At 45.8% G+C, this 20,949-nt stretch overlaps 1 protein-coding gene across 1 annotated transcript in view; it reads right to left on the bottom strand.

Moving 5' to 3' along the window:
- CDC5L (cell division cycle 5 like) overlaps positions 1–20,949 on the bottom strand; it is a 472,644-nt gene that overhangs the window by 77,101 nt on the left and 374,594 nt on the right. Inside the window, exon 13 of the mRNA XM_069605787.1 lies at positions 16,367–16,612. Within this exon, the coding sequence (XP_069461888.1) occupies positions 16,367–16,612 (246 nt within the window). The remainder of the gene's footprint in view (positions 1–16,366; positions 16,613–20,949) is intronic.

The raw sequence follows: 20,949 nt of genomic DNA, 5'->3' as shown, positions 1-20,949 counted from the left end.
GGATGATCCTCTTGTTACATTCAGAAGTTCCAAGAACAGTGGGTTTTGGAGACACGCGAGGCTTGGGGGAAATCAATACCTGTATTTTACCATATATTGTGCCAAGAGCTGCCAGAGTCCGTACAGAAGCAGCTCAAGAAATTGGTGGGCATGGAAGCAAAGCCATGGTCAGAAATTCTGCTGACCATTGCCCACTATTGCAGACTGTTGCAAGAGAAGAATCGAAAGAAAGACTATGTTAGTAAAGCTAAAGAGGTGAAATTAGTGCAAAAAAAATTACCAAAGTACGCCATTGAAGGGCAATGTTGACTAGCGGAGAAGGGACAAGTTGCACAGCAAGCATGCCACAGGTGAATAACCAAAGGCAGTACGATCAAGGTAATAATGGATTCATACCACAAAGTAGGGGAGGCTTCAGAGGAGACCTTCAGAATAATCAGGGAAATTTCCAGAATAACCAAGGTGGGTTTCATAACACACAGAATGATAGTCATGGCATGCAGGAAGGGCAAGTTAGGAGACCTCCTATATGTTGGACATGTGGTGTGTCAGGGAACTTTGCATGCACGTGTAGAAGTCAAAGATTCGTGCAAAATGGGCAATTCTCAAGAGGGGGGACTGTATACCCACCTGCATACACTCAACAGAATGGAGATGGGTTTGCTCAGAATTAGACAGTGCAGCAAACACAAGCGCCGAGAGTACAGCAAGATTTACAAACAGTAGGCCACAATGAATCTACCACAAGGGCAGTCACAGCATTCACCCATACAGATACAGCAAGACACAAGCACGGGACAATTGATGACTCCTAGGATAGGGGGTGTCACTGTCGATGAAGGGAATCCTTTCACATGTACAGGGATGAGCATGTATCCACAATAGGACAGCTCTCTGGGAGACTTGATGCGTTTGATACTACCATTGACGCCCAATCCTCAAGAGGAACCGAGGGTTGACGTCAATATAGGAGGCAAATCTTTTTATTTTTTAGTAGAGACGGGTGCAACACGTTCATGTATACAAGAGGGGAATTTTACAATGTCTGGAAATGCCATGAATACTCAAGGGTTCACAGGAGCTACAAGTAGAGTTCCTTTTACTGAAAAATGTCCAGTCTCTATAGGAGAATGTTAACATGTCTGTGTTATTATATTCAAGACAGACACCTGTCAATATATTAGGCTGAGATTTAATGATAAAATTGAACATGACACTTTTGTTAACTGAGGAAGGAATAGTGTGTTGAACACCAGAAATGCATTATTTAAACGCGAGTGTGAATTTATTATGGCGTTTACAGGACAAGTGGCCATACGAGGAGTACTGTTAGAACCAGAAGTTTTTCACTATGGGGTGTGCATTCTGTTAACAAGGCTACCAGGTTTAGTGGGTAGAACTATGAGAATACCCGATTCATTTTTATTTAGGCCCAAGATACTTATGGATGAAGAGGAAGGAAGAGTCTTTTCTTTAGAATTGCAAGCAGCCATAGTGAGAGGAGAAATGGCTTTGCTTGATGAAACATACTATGAAGGTAGACGATGGTGCACAGTGATTGCCAATGGCGAAGGTTATAGATTGACATCACTGATGAGGATATGTTTAGAGATCATCCGTCAGATGACAAAGTCATATTTGAGATGAGTATTACTTATTGGGCGAGTGCAATTAAACATGAGATTCCTCAGAAAATGATGTTCGCTTAGAAGCGCCAGGAGTATTTCGATGAAGACATGGCAAAAGTGCCAGTTGCATTATGGACAACAGGCCGCTATGACGTAGGCCTATTGAAGGGGGCAATTTTACCTCAAGCACGACAATATCCCATGTCTCGAGAGGCAGATGAAGGTATTCAAGACGATATCCGCCATGATGGAACAAGGCATCTTAGTGATGTCTGAGTCACTGTGTGATTTTGCGGTTTATCCGATTAAAATAATCAAGGGGGGGTTGTGGCGTTTAATACAAGATTTCTGCCGGATTAACTAGATTGTATAGGCCGAGTTACCTCTAGTTCCTAATCCTGTGACAATCTTATGTAGTATCCCTATTGAGGCACAATATTTTACTATGACTGACTTGAAAAATGCGTTCTTCTCAATCCCATTGCATAAGGACTCACAGGAACCAACGTCATTTACTTTCCGCCAAAGTCGACTGAAAAGCCCTCGTTTGCCCCAGGGGTACTGTGAGTCTCCATCGTTTTTCAATAGAGTCCTGCAGATGGACCTAAGCAATATTGATTTGGAAAGTGTTGTATTGCAGCACGTGGATGACACATTGGTCTGCAGCACCTCAGGGGAAGAGTGCAGACGCGATTCAGTTCAACTAATGATTATTCTTACAGAGAAAGGATATAAAGTAGACAAAGAAATTGCAATATTTTCAAGAGGAAGTATTGTACATAGGACAGTTAATTTCGCAAGAAGGAAAGAAAGTCACTTCTGAGAGAGCTGAAGCTATTTTAAAAACTAAAGCCACAGACGATAAAGCACATGCAGAGATTTTTGGGATTATGTGAGCATGGGTCTTTGACTACAGTACATAAATAAGGCCCTTGTTGCAAGCTCTGAAAAAAGCACAGGCAACTCAAGAGAAAATTGTGTGGACAGAGGAAATGGAGGAAGGGTTTGAGGAGTTGAAAAAGGCAATTTGACAGCTCCAGTTTTAGGGATTCCCAATTATGCAGAGGAATTCTTTTTGTTTTCGCACACACATGGTACTGTTATGACAGCTGTACTTACACAGAGAACCATGTTGGGGTACAAGCCCCTTGCATATTACAGTGGGATTCTAGACCCGGTTATAAGGGGGTCACTTTCCTTGCAAACAATCTTTGACAGCCGCCGCATTCACCAATGAGAAGGCTGCCAGCGTAGTAATGGGGTGTTCCATGATGTTATTTGTTGAACATGCTTTGTTTGCCATTTTGGAAAAACCTAAAGGCACGTTGACTTCTCAAAGGGCTTCTGCTATGAAGTGGTTATATCAAATCCTGCGATTAAAATAGTTTGATGCAGAATAGGGAAGTCTGCCATGTTTGTAGCAGTACCACTGGCAGAGGACGAGCATGCACATGATTGCTCAAACTATGAGCAGTTCTATGAGCAGCTCCCGAGGGTGAAAGAAAAAGCGTTGGCATCTGGGGAGATTCTCTTTATTGATGGTTCTTCCAGAATCGATCAAACGGACGGACAGATATACAGGTGCAGCTGTGGTAAAGCACAAGGCCAATGGAGAGTTTGAAATATTGTTAAGTGCACAACAACAATCTCACTTTTCGGCACAGGCTGCAGAATTAGTGGCGCTGATTGTCACGCTGAAGAATCACACAGACCAGGAAGTAACCGTGTATAGAGACTCTGCCTATGTGATGTCAACAGTGCACGCAGGGCTAGCACATTGGAAAAGGAGGGGCCACCTCCAAGCAGGCGGCAGTGCAGCACGCAGCCTTATTGGACAGGCTCATTAAAGCACTACAACTCCACACACTCAAAGGGCAGACTATTTCACGTGAAAATCGAGCAGCAGATGAGGAAGCGAAATGTGTTGCATATTCAGAAGATGTAGGACGTTTGACACGCCTAATGTGAATGAAAGCATGGTGATGATCAGTGTGCCCGATTGTTATAGCAATTTGTCTAAGACTCAGCTAGCAGAAATTCAAGGGGAAGCGCCTCAGGATGAAAAAAACCTGTGGACACAGAGATGGTGTTCTTTAAACCCTTCCGAAGCATTCTGGCGACAAGACAGCACTGGTAAACTGGTGATGCCTGTAGCCTTATTAAGGGTGGCGTTGGAACAGCTACACTACGCTGCGCATGTCACTAGAGCACCTCACCGCAACAATTGCGGAGGATTGGTTTGTGCCATATTTAGTAGAACATGTTGCATTTTATGTAGTAAACTGCATTGTATGTCACAAGTTGACCGCTGGCAACACTGCGTACAGTTAGAGGAGTCATTCTGAGACCTAATGTCCGTTTCAGAATTTACATATCGACTATGTCGACATGCTGAGAGTCTGTAATGGATACAGATATATGAATGTAGTGGTATGTCCCTTCTCAAGGTGGATTGAGGCTGGTCTTGTACACATCCAGACTCCACCTGCGCAGCCAAATTTTTAGTACGAGAAGTGTTTCCCAGATGGGGAATATGTGAAGTATTGAGATCAGATAATGGCCCTCATTTTGTTAATCAAGTCTTTGACCAGATAGGCTTTTCATCGGCTCATCACCCACCCTCATCACCCACAGGCGAACAGTGTCTGTGAGAGACTCAACGGCCTGCTTAAGGAAAGAATAGCCAAATTGAAGCTTACCTTGAAGAAAGGATGGTTGCATTGCCTACCACTGGCATTGTATGCGTTGAGAAATCAACCAGGTTGTGACCACCAACCTAATAGCCAAATTGAAACTTACCTTGAAGAAAGGATGGTTGCATTGCCTACCACTGGCATTGTATGCATTGAGAAATCAACCAGGTTGCGACCACCATCTTACACCCCATGAAATAGTGCCAGTGTGCCGGATGAGGATACCCCTCACACCTCCATCTAGAACTAAAAGCGATGCCCAGGCGACAGCAGAATTGTTAGGAAAGGAGTTACAGGATTACTTAACATGTATGACTACAAGTATCTGTCCTTTCAGCACAAGCGAAAGCGGTGTCGGGCACAGAACACAGAAGGAGATGTTAAGAACTGCGTCTTCCCAAACCTTTTCCTGGTAATCAGATCCTGAGCCTCAATTTTACACGTAGATAGTACGAGCCACACTTTAATGGGCCATTCATCGTGGAGGACGTAACGCCATCAGCAGTGAAGGTGCAAGGCAAACGTGCGTGGATATTTGTTGAAGACGTAAAGATCTAAGCTGAAGAACCCCCTTCACCCCAATCGGAAGCAAGCATCGGTGAAGAACCACAGCAAGCACAGACTAGGTCCATGACGAGGAAGGACGACACAGAAGCTGTTGAATAAACAGATAAAGAGTACATTGGACTGTGGCTTGTTTCGGGAAACTCTTTTCAGCTACTAAAAAAGGAGTTCAGGGGAGCCATTTGTTCTTGGGCCACAGGGATTTGTTCACATTGGACTGAGACATGCTTAAGTCTTGATCAAGAAGGAAAAATGCCAGATTTGGAGTTAATTTTCGATGACTGGAAGAGGGATCAGTTCCAGATTCCTTTCTTACCGAGTTTCTTTCTGGAGGCACCCATGGTAATGCCTGATGTTCAGGTACACAGGATCGTTCTTACAGTTTTTCTGTTCATTCTTCGCCCAAGATCCTAAAAATGGTCCAATCGTGAGGAGATTGCTTGCAGCCATAATAGAGCAAATTCTTCAACTTCCTGAGTACAGTGGGGAAAACACAAATGCCCCCATCAGCTGAACATGCGCATAGACTGGTCGGCTTGGTATTTTATTATTTGATAGAGGAATGCCTGCATCTTGTTGGAAGACAACTGATGTTTGAATTTTCTTTTGAGATCTGAGGAATAACATGGCACTTAATGGATTGTTAAGAAATATAATAACACGTCAATCTATATTCTGAGAGAACACTGAGAACTGAATGAGACTTTTGGAGGAGAAATCCAGAGCCTACTAACTATAGTCTTCTACTTCTTGCTGGCGAGGCACCCACATTTAGTCTGGTGAACGGACGATTCCTTTGTCTATATTGGGAACTTTGTTAATCGTTTAGCAATCAGTCAGCTGATCAAGAAACTTATGGAGCAAACTCAGCAGCTTCCAGAGAATTGCATGATGTTGCCAGATTAAGAATCGATTTTTTCCTTCCTTAAAAAAGATTAAGAATGGGCAGCATCAACAGCAACAACATTATGGCAGACGAGAGACGTCCACGATGTGTAAGAAGCTATTGTAAGAAGTGGCTTACCTGTACGTTATTTACACATGCATTTTGTTCATAGTGATACTTCTTTCACTTACAGCTCGTACTGCTTACTATCTAGATTCAAATAGAGCAAAGATTCCTGTGCATCTTCCTATGCAGAAGGAGGGTACTGATGTGGCGACTACAAGGCAGCCGAGACATGCGATTGTTGATACTTTGGGAGGTACCTTTAAAGGCACCTGGTCCTGTGATAGAACCTGGGTTACATTTTGGAGGGAGGTCACGTATGGAGGTTGTAGCAGACTCTCTATGGCCATCATATGCTGCTGCTAAGAAAAGGCATCATTGTGACTGTACATGGTCTATCACACTTAGCATTCTGTCGTACAAGAGGCCAGTTCATGGATCGAACAGCCCATCTTAAATGGGCAACTGAATGGACAGATCCAGAAAAAGATGATTATGTCCAAGACACGACGACAAGAAATAGGGTGCACACCAAGAACCACGTGATCAGATATGAAAGACCTGGAGTAAAAGGAGCTGAAATCAGATGGGAAGTAAACAGGAGATTTGAGTCCTGGAAAATCTGCAGAAGAGATTTGTAAATGGAAGAACAGAGGACAGATGCAGATTTGGGGATCAGTGCGATCACCAGATGGGTGGGAAGAAGGTGTGGTGATCTGCAGAGACTGGATAATAATGGGTCACTACCAGCCAACTATTGAGAACGCGGAAATGCTGTCTAAATCTTTGTGGTTGAAACCTGCTAAACTACTGACCTGGGTCAAAGATAAAGGAGGACCCTTGCAGATAGCGGCTTTGGAAAGTGCAAAGCGGTGCTTCAGAAACAATGGCACAAGAAAAATAGGAGAGAATAAGAACTGTGGTTGAGTCTTTGATGCACCAGGAATGAACATTGGGACAGCAGTGATAATGGATCACTACTGGGCATGCGGATGCAGAGCTTACATGAAGCTACCAAGGACTGGTGAGGACAATGCTCACTAGTGAATGTCCATGTTCCAGCGGTGGGGATTCCTAAAAGTGAGTTAAGCCTGAACAGTTTTCCTAAAGCAGATGCTCACCAGAGGAAGAAGAGATCTGTGGAGCTGATTAATCGAATGAAGAGAGAACTATTTATCAGCCAAGTCAATAGAAGCTTTTGAGTCCATCCCATATGAGCAGAGACTGTTCAGCCAGACTTCGTCGATATTCACGATGATTTTCATGCCAAGGATCCAAGTTGGAGCAAATACCAAATGTCTGCAGATTACCAGATGGGAATTGCTGCAGACGATCAACACTACCATAAAGGGATTCAATGCCATCAGAGAACAGATGAGAGCCATACAACTGATGACTCTCCAGAATAGGTATGTCCTGGACATGATCACAGCTAAGGATGGAGGTGTTTGTGCAAAAATCGGGGAATCGGGTTGCATATTTATACCTTCCCATGATGACGAAAATGGCACCTTGATAGAGGCCATAGAGATGCTGACGCAGCTACACGTCCAGATGATAGACGAAGTGGAAGATACTGCTTATAGCTAGCTTGGGACGATCTTTTCTTGGGTCCCACAATGGATGGCAAACATGTTCAAGTTCCTTGGAGCCCTGATAGTGGTTGTGTTGCTTGGATTCTGTGTGATCAGGATAATACTTACACAATGCAAGAAGACAGCAAATAAAGTCATGGGGATGAAAATCATGATTGGTGTTGAATCTGGATGGACGGCCAGAGACTTGACAGATGAAGAAATCTGAGATTTAGTGAAGGCCAGCATTCATGCACCTGAGGTATCCAAAGAACCATCAAATGTATGTGGGTAGATGGCTCTATTGCAGTCCAAGTGGACAGTGCATGCTCATGACTTGGAACAAAGATGAGCATGTGCAATCAGCTGGATGCCAGAAGGGAGTCAAAGATATCGATCCCAAAGAAGCTTTTCTTCAGACGAGGATTCTAGACGTGACGGATGATGGTAAAGTACTCAATGAATCGCCCAGAGGGGGGAGTGTAGAGAAGGAGCCAAGTGCCCCCACCTCAACCATCTCACCCACATTGCCTATATGGTGGGAACCAGACAGTGAGACGTGCGCAGGACCAGTGAAAATACAGATACCAAAGAGAATCCTGGAAGGAAGGTTCCCATTGAGAAAGCCATACCTGCACACGAGACAGTTTGATGGTCATTTGAAGGAAATCCCAGAAGAAGCAGAGCAAATGAATGAAAGAAGAATGGTGACATCACACACAAAGCCAAACTGACATGTATAGAAGAGATGCAGAGACAAGACAATTAAGATATTCTATAAAGCATCAAGAATGTATCAAAGATAAGGGAAACCTTGGGCATGAAGAAACGCTACAGAAACGAAGATATGAAGTCATTTTACACGTGTACATATGCAAAGAAACGCAAGCAGATGAAGCATTAAGGCTAAGTAGTGAATAGATTGCGGCATGCGCCAACATATACATATATAGTGAGTAAAGACTGGATGTCTCCACTACGTGTTATATGATATGGCATTTATAACGCGCCTATACACAAGTTTTTCAAGGCGCGACGAGGCAAGGGTGGGAAAGAAAGGGGGGGGACAGACCACTATCCTACTAGGCCAGGTGTCATTCAGATCGTGCAAGTGCATGGGAAAGAAAAAGAAGGCCTTTTCCAGTTGAAAAGCAATTGAATTACAGGAGACAATCTCCAAAAGGCAAGGTTGGACGAGCACCAAGAAGCCAAGGCCGTTCAGGGCTGGGATGAGTTGGCATTAGTTACAATCTTGTGAAAAAACGAAACTCTGTTCAGAAGGCATGGACAAAAACGAAGAAGACGTTAAATAATAGTATTTTAAATGCACTAGAGCTCAATTTTGTGTTCTTCAGTCATGTGGCAGGATAAAGTTGGACAAACATGACGAACCACACGTACGCATGGAGGCAGAGCGTGCCTCTACTCCCCGGAATTCTCCAGAGTAAAGAACACTCTCAAGGACAAGTTCAAAGCCTTAATTGACAGCATACCACTGAGGTGATGATAGATAAGCTAATTGGTGGGAAGCAATGGTTATGACCAGCTCACCAGCACCTGGAAATCTAGCCTGCGTGCTGCCAACGTCGGTGGAGAAGTACTGATGGATGTAAGAGAAACAGCCAATTATAGGGGGATGCGTGATTAAGGGTCCTATAGTTTGTTTGGCCAATGGGACGTTGTGTATTTAGTGACATTCATAGTGACATGTTTAATTGGAGGGCTTAGTTGCCCCACCTTATTTTAAGGATCCCATCACTCTCTCAGACTAGTATGGAACATATACTTGGATGTTCCCTTAGACCCAATCACTTTCTTCACTAGGTTTTTGTAGTTTGCCACAGAGGATGCCGTTAGTAAATACGAAGGTTGACGTCACCTATGACAAGTTTTTGTTATAAAAGTACGCTTTTTTTTTTTAAAGATGCATTGAGAGAAAACCATGCAGTGATACGTCCGTTGATGCCCGTTGTACTCCGTTTTAGATAATTGATATTAAAACAGTCAACCTTTTTGCCAACTACCCGAGTCATTTAGATTATTGATGTTTGAATAACCTCTGCATCCCCATTAATTTCATAGTACTGTTACCTCGTCTTAAAGGGCAGGGGCGACTCCCTCAGCTCAATCTGCTTTATGTATGGTGACACACAGCAACTTCCGTGCAGTGTCACAGAGAAATCCTTAACTACCTTTTCTAGTGTGAACTACAGTTCCCAAGAATAGTAAAGTGAAATTGACTTTACTTACCTTTTCTCTTTGAAGGTCCAGCACGCCCCATTTTATGGGGAGTGCTGGGGGTTACCTAGTAGTCCCCGTTAGGCAAAGTCTGTATGCAGTACCCTCTGGGAACACTACAAACAACTCTAACTACAGATATTGGAAACCCAACCTTTGGTATAAGCTTGTACTACACAGTTTTGTTAGGGTGTTGAGCAGCCAGGCTAATCTCAAGAGGGGTCAGTGTGAGATGTAGGGGAGTTCCACAGAGATTCACAGTGACAAGTATTCAAATAAACAATTACACTCAAGGTTTCTTGAACAAACAATTATTAATTTATCAGTCAGTTAGAGTAAGCCTTTTTCAGAAGGGAGCAATATAATAGCAACACACAAATACAATTCAATACTGTACACTCTTTGTTTTCTCAATCAGTAAAGACCCTTTTGGGATAGCCCACAGACACAACCTACACCCTCGGGAGACTTCAATAGCTAGAGTGCTGGGGACATTAATATCTTACTGTTTGCATTTAGAATACTGTTATAAGTTGGTAAAAGGAAAAGGTTATTAGAACAAGAGACCACAAATATTCTTAAGTAGACAAATACCACAGCAGAGTCATTCAGTATAACCGGCTAGGCCAAAGTCAATGAGCAAAAGTCTCATATAGGATGGAGCACTCTTGGTAGGTAAGTAGAAAAGTCATTGCACAATGTTTTACAAGGCTTTGAAGAAAAGAAGAATCAAATGTAGGGCCACAAGCCGTTAGACTTGTGAAGGGTAGGATGCAAGCAACTCTACAGCAAGAGGTACCGTCTCTCAGACTTTGTACAGTACCTTTGAATTGAAGAAAAAGTGCAGCAGATGACTTCTGTTCCTGTGCAGCTCTGCAGATCTCACTGTTCCTGCGCCTCAGTCATGGGGACAAGAGGGAGGTCTTCAGGGCACTCCTGCACTGCAATGGGACCGTCACTGCTCACAACCGGCAATCTTCAAAGCAGTGGCTGTTCAGTGTTCCAGCTCCTCGCGTCTACCGCAAATAGCAACACTGTGGTTCCTGGCTGTCGAGATGGACTTTCCTTGCTTCTGGGGTCCCGCACTCTGTTGCGGGGGCTCAGGCTCAGTCAATCCTGCTTCCTTGGAGTCCAGCCAGCTTAAAAGCAACGCACACATCTGGTGTTCTTCTCCCTGGCTATACGGTTTCCAGCAGCAACTCTGAAAATTCACCCAGCTCTGAGAAGGATGTCCAGGTGGCTTACTTTGGAGTTGATTGGTCCCACCAACTCAAGGGAAGAAATCGTCCTTACAGGGGCTGCTCTGTCGATACGGATTTGGAGTTTCAGCACAGCAGCAGGGCTTCACCGGGCAAACCAACGGTCCAGGAGTTGCAGCAGGCGTCCTCTTCAAGTTCTTCTTTGGTTCCTTCGTCCAGTGGTTGACTGCCTACCAAGCCAAGAGCCTTGCCTTTTATTCAGTTCCCTCCCATTCATTCCAGCATAGCTGGCCAATCACCCAGCAGGGTGGCTGTTCTTGCCGGACAGTCAGCTGGCCAATAACCTTTGGGTGCATTCCTGTTAGCAAGGGGATTAAGCACAGGGCATTTCGGGCACCTCCCTCACTTCCTGTCCATACCAGACATACTGGAGCCAGAGGCGGGCTTCACTTGTGAATCCCGCCAAAGCCAAAACGGACAAAGGGACCAAACCAGGTTTGGTGCGCGAAGGACCTTTCCAACAAGAAATAGCAAAAAAAGACAACCGTGGCCATTTTGACAACACAGCCCGCAGTAAAAACTCCCAATGGTAGTTAAATGTAAACCACTGCCACCAGCCATTCATTGTAGAAAGGGTAACATAAAATTGTTACATGAGAAACTAGACAAGGGGGATACTAAGTAACCCCTCCAGCACCCTATTGTAAGATAGTGTGTGCTGGGTCTAGAAAGTTACAATGTAAGTAAAGTCAATTTCACTTCACTGCTCTTGGAAACAGTTTATCCACGAGAAGGTATTTAAACCTTTTGGAAATCTGAAAGACTTCCCTGTGTCACTGCACTGAAGGTGCTATGTGTCACAATGTAAAAAGATGATGCCTATGGAGTTTGTCATACTCCACAACCAAAATAAACAGAGTTCAAATCACATTAAAATACATGAGAGAGTGGGAAAAAGGGTCTCTCTCGCTCCATGTTCAAAATTAAAAAGTCCTAAAATCCAGCCAAGTTGCTGGGGGGTTTCTAATGTAGAGAGGAATTAGCAAATTTCTGAGAATTCTCCCCAACATGCACTGACTTCAGTCAGAAGGGGAGAGCCTTGATCTGGTAGTGCTTCCCTTGTACGACGAAGCGCAGGTGCTTGCAATGTTTTTCGTGAATGGGGACTTGGAGGGATGTGGAAGTATGTGTCCTCTAAATCCAACAAAGACAGAAAGTCTTCCACCTCCAGTAGGCCGAGCACGTGCTGCAACATCACCATCCTAAATTTTTGGGACTTGATGTACTTGTTGAGTCGTCATAGCTCGAGAATGGGCTACAGCCCCCTGTCTTCTCTCTTACTAGAAAGTATCTTCGGCAGCAGCTCTATTGCCCCTTTTGAAACATGGCTCAAACCTCCAGCAGCAGCTGAGTGATGTGTTGCTCTTGCCAGGCCACTGATGGTATTCGCGGGCTCTTTCTCCGAAACTCGGTTTCCGTCGGCGAGAGCATCCAGCACCCATCGATCAGTGGAGAGGTTTTCGCATACGCTGACAAAGTTCGCCAGCCGGCCTCCCACCGAGGTGCTGGGGTGCGGGCCCGAAGTATTGGCCGGTTCAGTCCTGCTTAGAGGCCGGTGTGCTGCCTTGGGAGCCTCGACGGCAACAGCGGCCACCTCCGAAGGCCTTGGAGCGACCCCTGCAGGCTTCCTGGGTCGTAAAACGGGAGGGCTGGCGGTAAGAGGACGATACGCTACCGAAACCCTTCGAAGATCTGCCTGACTTCCCTCTTGAGGAATGAAAGGACAGACAGTGCTGTTGCAGCGTGCCCAGGGCATGGGCCGTCTGTGTCAGCTTGATGGCCTGAAGAGATTCTTCGACGGCCTTGCCAAAGATTGTCTCTGTTGATCGGCATGTCCAGGACCCTTGTCTGAACATCTTGCCTGAAGTTGGTGGCCTTCAGCCAGCCACGATGACGTAGGCAAACCCCGTTTCCCATCTGGCAGAACCCTGAATCCGCAATATCCACAGCCACTGTGATGAAGTAGCCCGATGCCACATCGCCTTCCTGAAGGATCTCTATCGCCTCGACTAGTTTGTCATCGGGGAGGAAATCAAGAATCAGGGACATCTTGTACCATAATTCCCAGTGCTACCTAGCCAGGATGGCTAAAGCGTTCGCTGCCTTGACCGTCGTCGCCACTGAGTAGATGACCCTTCTACCCACAGAGTCGAACTTCTTCCCCCTCACTGTCCGGGGAACCAGAGGCTGAGGACGACGGGTTGGATGACTTCTTCCGGCAGCCGCCAAGATCGCAGAGTCCGGTGATGGCTGTGACCGCTGACATTTGGTTGCAGACTCCGGCACCCAGTATTTCTTTGCTAGCCGGTCTCTTTTCGCCGGGGCCGAGGTGGGGTTCTTCAGCAGCGCCAGACCCTCATTCCAGGCGTCATCCAGGAGTGGCACCGACAGAATGGTCTTCCTTTTCGCCTCCTGGCGCTGATACAAGAAGCCCTCCTTTGTGTCTTCTTGCGTGAGCTGGAACAGTTCCAATACACGGGCGATCATGGAGTGGAAAGAGCCCACTTCGTCCGGCAGAGAAGCCCTTGGAGGCAGAGAAATGCTGCTGTTGGTGTCTGTTGTAGACGTGTCTGTCCCTGTATCCCTAGTGGGGGAGGGCAGTGGTAGCTGGAGCAGAGGCATAGGATGCCTCCTCCTTTTTTTAGGCGGTGGTGGCCCCGGTGTCAACGGGGTCATCGCTGGTGGTGCCGTTGGCATCCTCTTCTGTATTTCCGACACCAGCGTGTGGAGGGTTGAGAGGATGTCATGCGACAGATCTCTGGGTGGTGTCTGTGGAGTACGGTCGCTGGGCCCAGCGCCTATGTCGTCCCCGACCGACCTTGTCGTCACTGTCGCCCCAGCCATGGGAGACTACCTCAACATTCTTTTTGTCGTCTTAGTCCCCAACCTCCTCCGGGGGTGGTGTGGACGGAAGCCTCGTCCTCCACGTTGAAAGAAGAAATATCCGTGCCCTGGGGTTCTTCCACACACATTTTGGGTCCCGAGGGGTCAGTCTCGGGCTAAGGGACGGCATCCTCCTTTCCGGGGTCTTTTCCACTGGCTTGGCCGAAGCCTCCCACCTTGGAGGAAGAGCCACCTTGGCCGCCATAGGGGCACCCTGGACCGGGTCAGTCCCTTTCACCTTCGAAAGGGTGGCCGCCACCAGTTCGATGGATGAGGACAATTCAGTTTGTATCACCTGGGTCTTCAGGCAGGACACTGCGTCGAGCATCTACTTTTTGTATGGTGACACACAGCACCTTTAGTGCAGTGTCACAGAGAAATCCTTTACATTCCTCATAAGGTTTAAATATCTTTTCTTGTGCTAACTACCATTCCCAAGAATAGTAAAGTGAAATTGACTTTACTTAACTTTTCTCTAGTAGGTCCAGCATACACCATTTTATGTGGAGTGCTGGGGGGGTTACCAAGTAGCCACTTATCCTACATTCTTTTGTAACATTTGTATGTTACCCTCACTACTTTAAATGGCTGGTGGAAATGGTTCAATTTTTCCTACCATTGTGCTTTTCTACCACAGGCTGAACCCTCATCTGCAGTACAGAACCCATGGGTGACCATTTTGTCAAAGTGGCCCCTGACTTCCTTTTTCGCCATTTTCTGTTTGTGAGGTCTTTCTTGGGTTTTACTCTGTGCGACCAAACAGATTTGAGCCTTTTGTTTGTCTTGCCTTTGGTGGGCTTCAGCCCTGAAGCCCGTCTCTGGCTCTAGTTTGTCTGGAAGGACAGGCTGTGAGGGTGGGTCCCAAAACTCACCTGTCGTTTGTCTCTAGGAATGCCTGAATGCAACCAGTCCGGATCGGCTGTGTAATTGAAAGCCTAGGCTGTGCAAGAATGGGAGAAACCTGCTTAAAAGGTGAGGGTTTTGGGACTAGAGGCAGAGTCGACCACAGAGAGAAACACCCAACAAAGAAACCGTGAACAAAGCTTGCTGCATCCTCCGGGAACTTCGAATTGCCCGGCGAAGCCCTGCTGCTGTGCTGAAACTCCTTTTTCAATTTGACAGAGAAGCGCAGGAAGGGACAACTTATTCCCTTGGGTTAGTGGGACCAACTAACCCTTAGACAAACTCCACTGTACCATCTTCCCTGATTGGCTGTACTTCTTCGCTGCTGCAAGAACCGAGTGCCAGGGGTCGGGAAATCCGTAGTCGAGTGCAACGTCTGCAAGCCGGCCAAAAGATCCAGGCGTCTCCTCAGGACCCTCCGGAAGCAGGACGACCAGAGTGTAGGACCCAAGGAGTGAAGGAAGCCCAACCGGTATCAGAGATCCGTGACGGTGCCGTTTGCCAAGCGCTGAAACCGCTGAACGAAAAGAGCCTGTAGCTGTCGCCGAACATCAAATTGCTGCAGCAGGAGTCCCCAGATCTCCTCCCTCTTGTCCATACGACTGAGGCCCAGGAACACAGGATCTGCATCGCTACAACCAGATAGAAGCCAGCTCGACCCTCTTCTTCTAACCAAAGGTACTGTTCTGACTTGGGGTACTTAACTCAGTGTCTGCAGCTTGCTCTTCTCGGTTGCGACTTGCTGGAGTTGTTTTTCAAGAGTTGATTTCAGCTCTAACTTCCACAACTGTAACAGCTTATGACCCTACAGTGATTTTTCATTCAACAAACTCTCTAACGTTGTGCAAGACTTTTGCCATCTAAGAAGTGCCTCAGCTTCATAGACTTTGCTCCAATTGACTTTGGCTGTCCTGGCTCCCATTGACTGATTCTTACTGTCGCTCATAGGTGATGCATTGGTTTTAAACTAATATTACTGGGAAATGTTTTTATCTAGAATTCATTGGAAGATATAAAGTGCTCACATGCTTTGAGAACCCGTTTAACATTTTTCCTTCATTTAACATTTCCTTTCTATAAACCTCAGAATTTACAAAGTGTACAAGTGATACATAAATGCCATTACTGTCCTATTTAGGACAGTAATGTAGGAAGTGTGTATGAAGCCCATCTAAAGAGTATCTACTTGCTTTGTGTGGATTCTGAGAAAGTACTTTAAAGTGTATTTGATTGCTCCCTTTTGAAAGAATGCTTATTTAAAACTGACCGTTAAATAAATAGTTATTTTAACTAAAAACCTTGAGTGCAAGTGTTATTTGGATACTTGTATTGGTGGATTTCATTGCTACAGCTCACATTTACCCCTCGAGATAAGTCTGACTGCTCAGTCACACTACCAACTTGTGTAGTACAGACCTATACCAATAGGTGGGTTACCTAATAGCAAGAGGACAAGGGTTGTGTAGTCTCCCACAGGGTTACTACCTCAATTCTTGCCTAACAAGTTGTGGGTAGGTCTCTCTCACACACTTAACATTGGCCTGAGGAAAGCATTTCTAACATGGAAATAGGTCGAAGTCTATAAGCTCATTTTCAACATTGATGCTCCTAGTTGTACAATTTTGCAATTTTGCAGACAGTTTAACAAAGAACCAGTCCTTTACAGAATGCTTACCAGGGCGATATCCTCCTTGGAATATTTTTCATATGGATTCATTTCCAAATATGCTATGTGCTCTGTACTGCAACTGCTAGATCCAGGGCCTTTGAGCTTCCTAGCACCAGCATTATCACCATATGGGTGATGGAGAGTATCGTAGTGAAGCATTGTGATCATCTCCTTCTTAATTATCTCTTCACTTTTCTGAAGGTTTGTTAGAGGAGGCTCTACAGTCAGTGGCCTCAGGATGGTTTCATTTACCTGTATAAATGAAAGAGGGGTAAGTTTTCAATAACACTATTGTTGAAAATCAATTAACTGGTGGTTAAACAATGTCAGTTGAGGATTTGCACTATGCTGTTTAGCTGGTCCTAGAAACATCAATACATTTAAACCGCTATTTCTTAAACTTAATGTGGCAATAATGGCTGCTTAAAATGTGATGCCGTCAACCTAATGCAGTCACCTCTCAAAGAAGTCCATCAATCACAGACTCATTTTGCCATGTAAAGTGGCACCAATATTGTGATGTACAAAAGGCGTCAGGATCCTGCATGCTTTCCCTCCCTCCTCCCTGTGTTTCATGCCGCTTCCCTCCCACCCTCGGCCGGCTGATTGGCACCCAGCAAACAGCACCCGGACCTCTAGGACCTTATGAACGGCACTCCAAAGGCAACGCGCCTGTGGCAGCCCCTGCGTCTAAGGGCCCCCGAGGCAAAGGGCAGCTCCAAAAGTGGCAGTGCCCCATCGTGTCTGCAGGTGTCATCAGGGGAGGCCAGAGACCAGCAGTCAACCAGCAGCGACCATCAAGGTCGGTGTGGCCTTGTTTGGGAGTAGAGCAATCACTGTACACCGGAAGCCCTGCCACTCTACCTACCCTCAGAACATAGCACACCAGGCTGTTAATACTAACCATCTTCATAACTAGTGAGGATTGTGATTATTACCAGAGTTGCATATAGAGAGGACTGAACACTAGCCTGTACCACACTGAGATAGATCTGCGAATATTAGCCTGCGTCGCAGGTCTCTTCCAGATGAAGATAAAACTGAATACTAAACTGTACCAGATTGAGCTAGAACTGTGAAACTTAGCCTCTGTCGCACTCAGAGAATTGTGAACATTGCCTTGAGTCACATCTGGAGGGGACTGTGACCATTAGCCTCTGCCACACACGGTCAGAGAAGAGGGTCTGGTAACATTGGATATGGGGCAGTCCACAACCTTACTTCTTCTAAAACCAGGGAAAGCCCCACAGGAATGCTCCAACTACCGCCCTATCGCACTGATGAACACAGATGCAAAACTATACTCCAAAATCTTAGCAACAAGGCTGATGAAGGTCCTTCCGGGCATAATACATGACGACCAAGCGGGATTTATTACAGGCCGACTCACCCAGGACAATGCGAGAAGAGCAATAAATGTATTAGACGTGGGGGGACGAACGCAGCAAGCGATCGCAGTGGCTGCCCTAGACGCTAGACGGGCATTTGACAGTATGGACTGGGGCTACCTGGAGTTGGTGCTGGAGGGTTTTGGTTGCGCTCCAGAGTTCTCGCGCATGGTAGTAGCAAATTATAAATTCCCGTCGACGAGCTTCACCCTCAATGGCCAAAGGTCGGAATACATCAAAGTTCGGAGAGGTACACACACGTCATGGATGTCCACTCTCCCCACTAATATTTGCAATGGCAATGGAACCGTGTGCCGCAAGGTTCAGGGAGGATGTCGAAATCAGGGGATTGCAATTCGGCCAGAGAACCCATAACATCGCACTCTATGCCGTTGACATTATGCTCTTCATGAGAGACCCTGAAGTAACGATACACCGAGCAATGTCACAACTACAGGAATTCCGTGAAGTCTCCGGTTTCGCCATTAATTTTGCAAAATCTAAGGCAATGAACATCTCGGAGAAGGGGGGAGTGATTAAGAAGTTGGAGAAGAATTTCCCAGTTCCCTGGGTGGAAGATTCATTAGAGTATTTGGGGATCCATTTGACGAGAGACCCAAACAAATTATACAAGGCAAATATAATCCCCCTATGGAAACAGCTGCAGGAAGATATGCTTAAATGGGAAGCCCAGGAGCTGTCGTGGTTCGCCCGAATCACAGCAATGAAAATGATAATCCTCCCCAGGCTCTTACGTAGCGGGAGCTATCCCGTTGGTTATTACCCTGGCGAAGATCAAAGAGCTGCAAAATGCTATATTATAATTAATGTGGCGGGGGCGAAGCCTAGGGTACAGAAACGCATCATGATGCGTCCGCCGCCCCTCGGTGGCCTGGGGGTTCCAGACATGAACCGTTACATACTGGCAGCGCAACTGGCTCCGTTACTGAGATGGGCGAACCCCGATAATTACAAAGGATGGTGTCATATTGAACAAGCGGCCACGTCCATTCCCCTAGGAGCTCTATTAAGCCTGAAAAGCCGAGATCGTGAGAACGGTGGTCTCCTACTGGAAGCGACTAAACTGTCCCTACTTAACTGGGACAAAGCCCGGAGAAGGAAAGGAATCCCACTGGGGCTGGGTCCCTACACCCCACTCATGCATAACCAGGACTTCTCTCCGGGCCTTCAGAAAAAAAATCTGGGTAGGATGGACCGGAGCCGATGCACTGACTCAGCAAGACTTATACAGTAATGGCACCCCACTGCTTTTCACAGAATGCCAACGGAAATTCAGCCTGGATGAAAAAGAACGCTATAGATCTATACAGCTCAGACACTGGATAACCCATCCAGCAGTGAAACAGGCAGACACCAGGGCTCCATCAGGTCTCGAACTGACCATACAGGAGGGTCAGATATCGAAGGGAGTGACCAGACTGTATAGGTTACTCAATAAGGCTCACGCGGAGGATGAGCTCCCATACAAAGTGAGCTGGGAAAGAGACATGGACGAACCCATAACGGAGCAGGAATGGAATCAAATATGGGCAAGAGCTCAGGGTACCTCCAGATGTACAACGATCAAAGAATCAGCCTATAAACTCTGCTTCAGATGGTACTTGTCCCCCCACAGAATACACAAAATTAACAGGTCCTACTCCCCAAACTGCTGGAGGAACTGTGGAGAGAAAGGCGACCTTTTCCACATGTGGTGGACATGCCCTAAAGCAAACATGTTCTGGAAGGAAATTCTGAGCCACATCAAAGACATCACAGGGGTAGAATTACCAATGTCCCCAAAGACGATCATACTGGGAGTGCCCATAGAAGGAAAATATGCAATGTCAGGGCCCACGGCTACCCTAATTACTCATCTGCTTTCAGCAGCACAAATGACCCTAGCCCAGAACTGGAAGAGTGAGGCAGGTCCACAAACAGCGTGGTGGTGGGTAAAGGTCTGGGGAGTAATGGCCATGGAAAAGATTTGCGCCCTCAACTCAGAGAGATATCAACGGTTCCTCACCATGTGGTCACCCTTTCATGATTTCGTGAAAGACAGAGAAGCCTACTACTTCAAGCCACGCCTACTTCGGAGTATTCATGTTATATGAACTGGAATTCACTTGTTGTACAGTTACAGTTAAAACCAAGATATAACTGGAAGCTATATCTATACGACAATGCCAAAGATTGATAGAGGGACACCAAAATGACTTGCACTAAGATATAATGGGGGCCTCTATAGCAGCTCTGTGTGAAATTGATTTTGACTGTATAAGTTGTATAAAGTTGGATAAAAGTTCAGTCACTTTCTGAAACAATGTTAAATTGGTAAGGTATAGGGTTGATTCACATTAAGGTGCGCCACTGGTCCAGATAATAACCGTTCGTGTTTTTTTTTTTTGTCTTTTTTGTTCCTGCTTCTTCTTCTCCTCTTCTCTTTACTTTACTTTAATTACTTACCCCCTCCCCCCCACCTAGAGTATAGAGGTACGAGAGCCTGGGCTACTTCAACTTTCTCCCTGAGGGTACCTAAGATACTTAGAACCCTGAAAGGTATTAAAGGCCGAAGGAAATAGGGTTGCTGGATATGGGGATCAAACGTTGCAGCACCTATAGTGACAAAGGTCGAATTTATTCTCTCACGAATGGTGTTTAATGCACTATGACTTATGAAGCGTGGTCAATATCGTAATAAGTTCTGGACACAAGGTGTGGGGACGAACAGTGTTGGCACTTACTTTGTCTTCGAACGAATTTAAGGGTTTATCAAAGCTACAGCAATCATTGACGGGAGAAGTATTGGGGTAAGCAATGAATTGTAAAGTTTTACAATGGGAAACTTAAGATAGAATGCATTGCTACAGGCAAAGTATATCACGATCGCACCCTCTTATGATGTTTACGGGTACTTAAGCTGGACTATGGAGTGGTAAGTGAGGCAGGGGGGGATGGATTATCAATTAACCAATTCATAATGTGACCTTTTGTTTTGCTTATTATTTCTTGTGGCACCTTACCGGGCTGTTTACCACTGTTGGTCTTTGTTTTATACAATGGAAAAATAAAAACACTTGTGTAAAAAAAAAAAAAAAACAGTCCTCACTCCAGTTTTTCAAGGTGTCTCAAATCTAGGTATTTTAATTACTGCCTGTCATTCTGTGGAAACTAGGCCTTTCTCATGTTGTCTAGGCATCT

This window comes from Ambystoma mexicanum, chromosome 4p (assembly GCF_040938575.1).
Source record: "Ambystoma mexicanum isolate Mex_15411 chromosome 4p, UKY_AmexF1_1, whole genome shotgun sequence".
Classification (NCBI taxonomy): domain Eukaryota; kingdom Metazoa; phylum Chordata; class Amphibia; order Caudata; family Ambystomatidae; genus Ambystoma; species Ambystoma mexicanum.
This window is presented reverse-complemented; position numbering and strand designations above follow the sequence as displayed.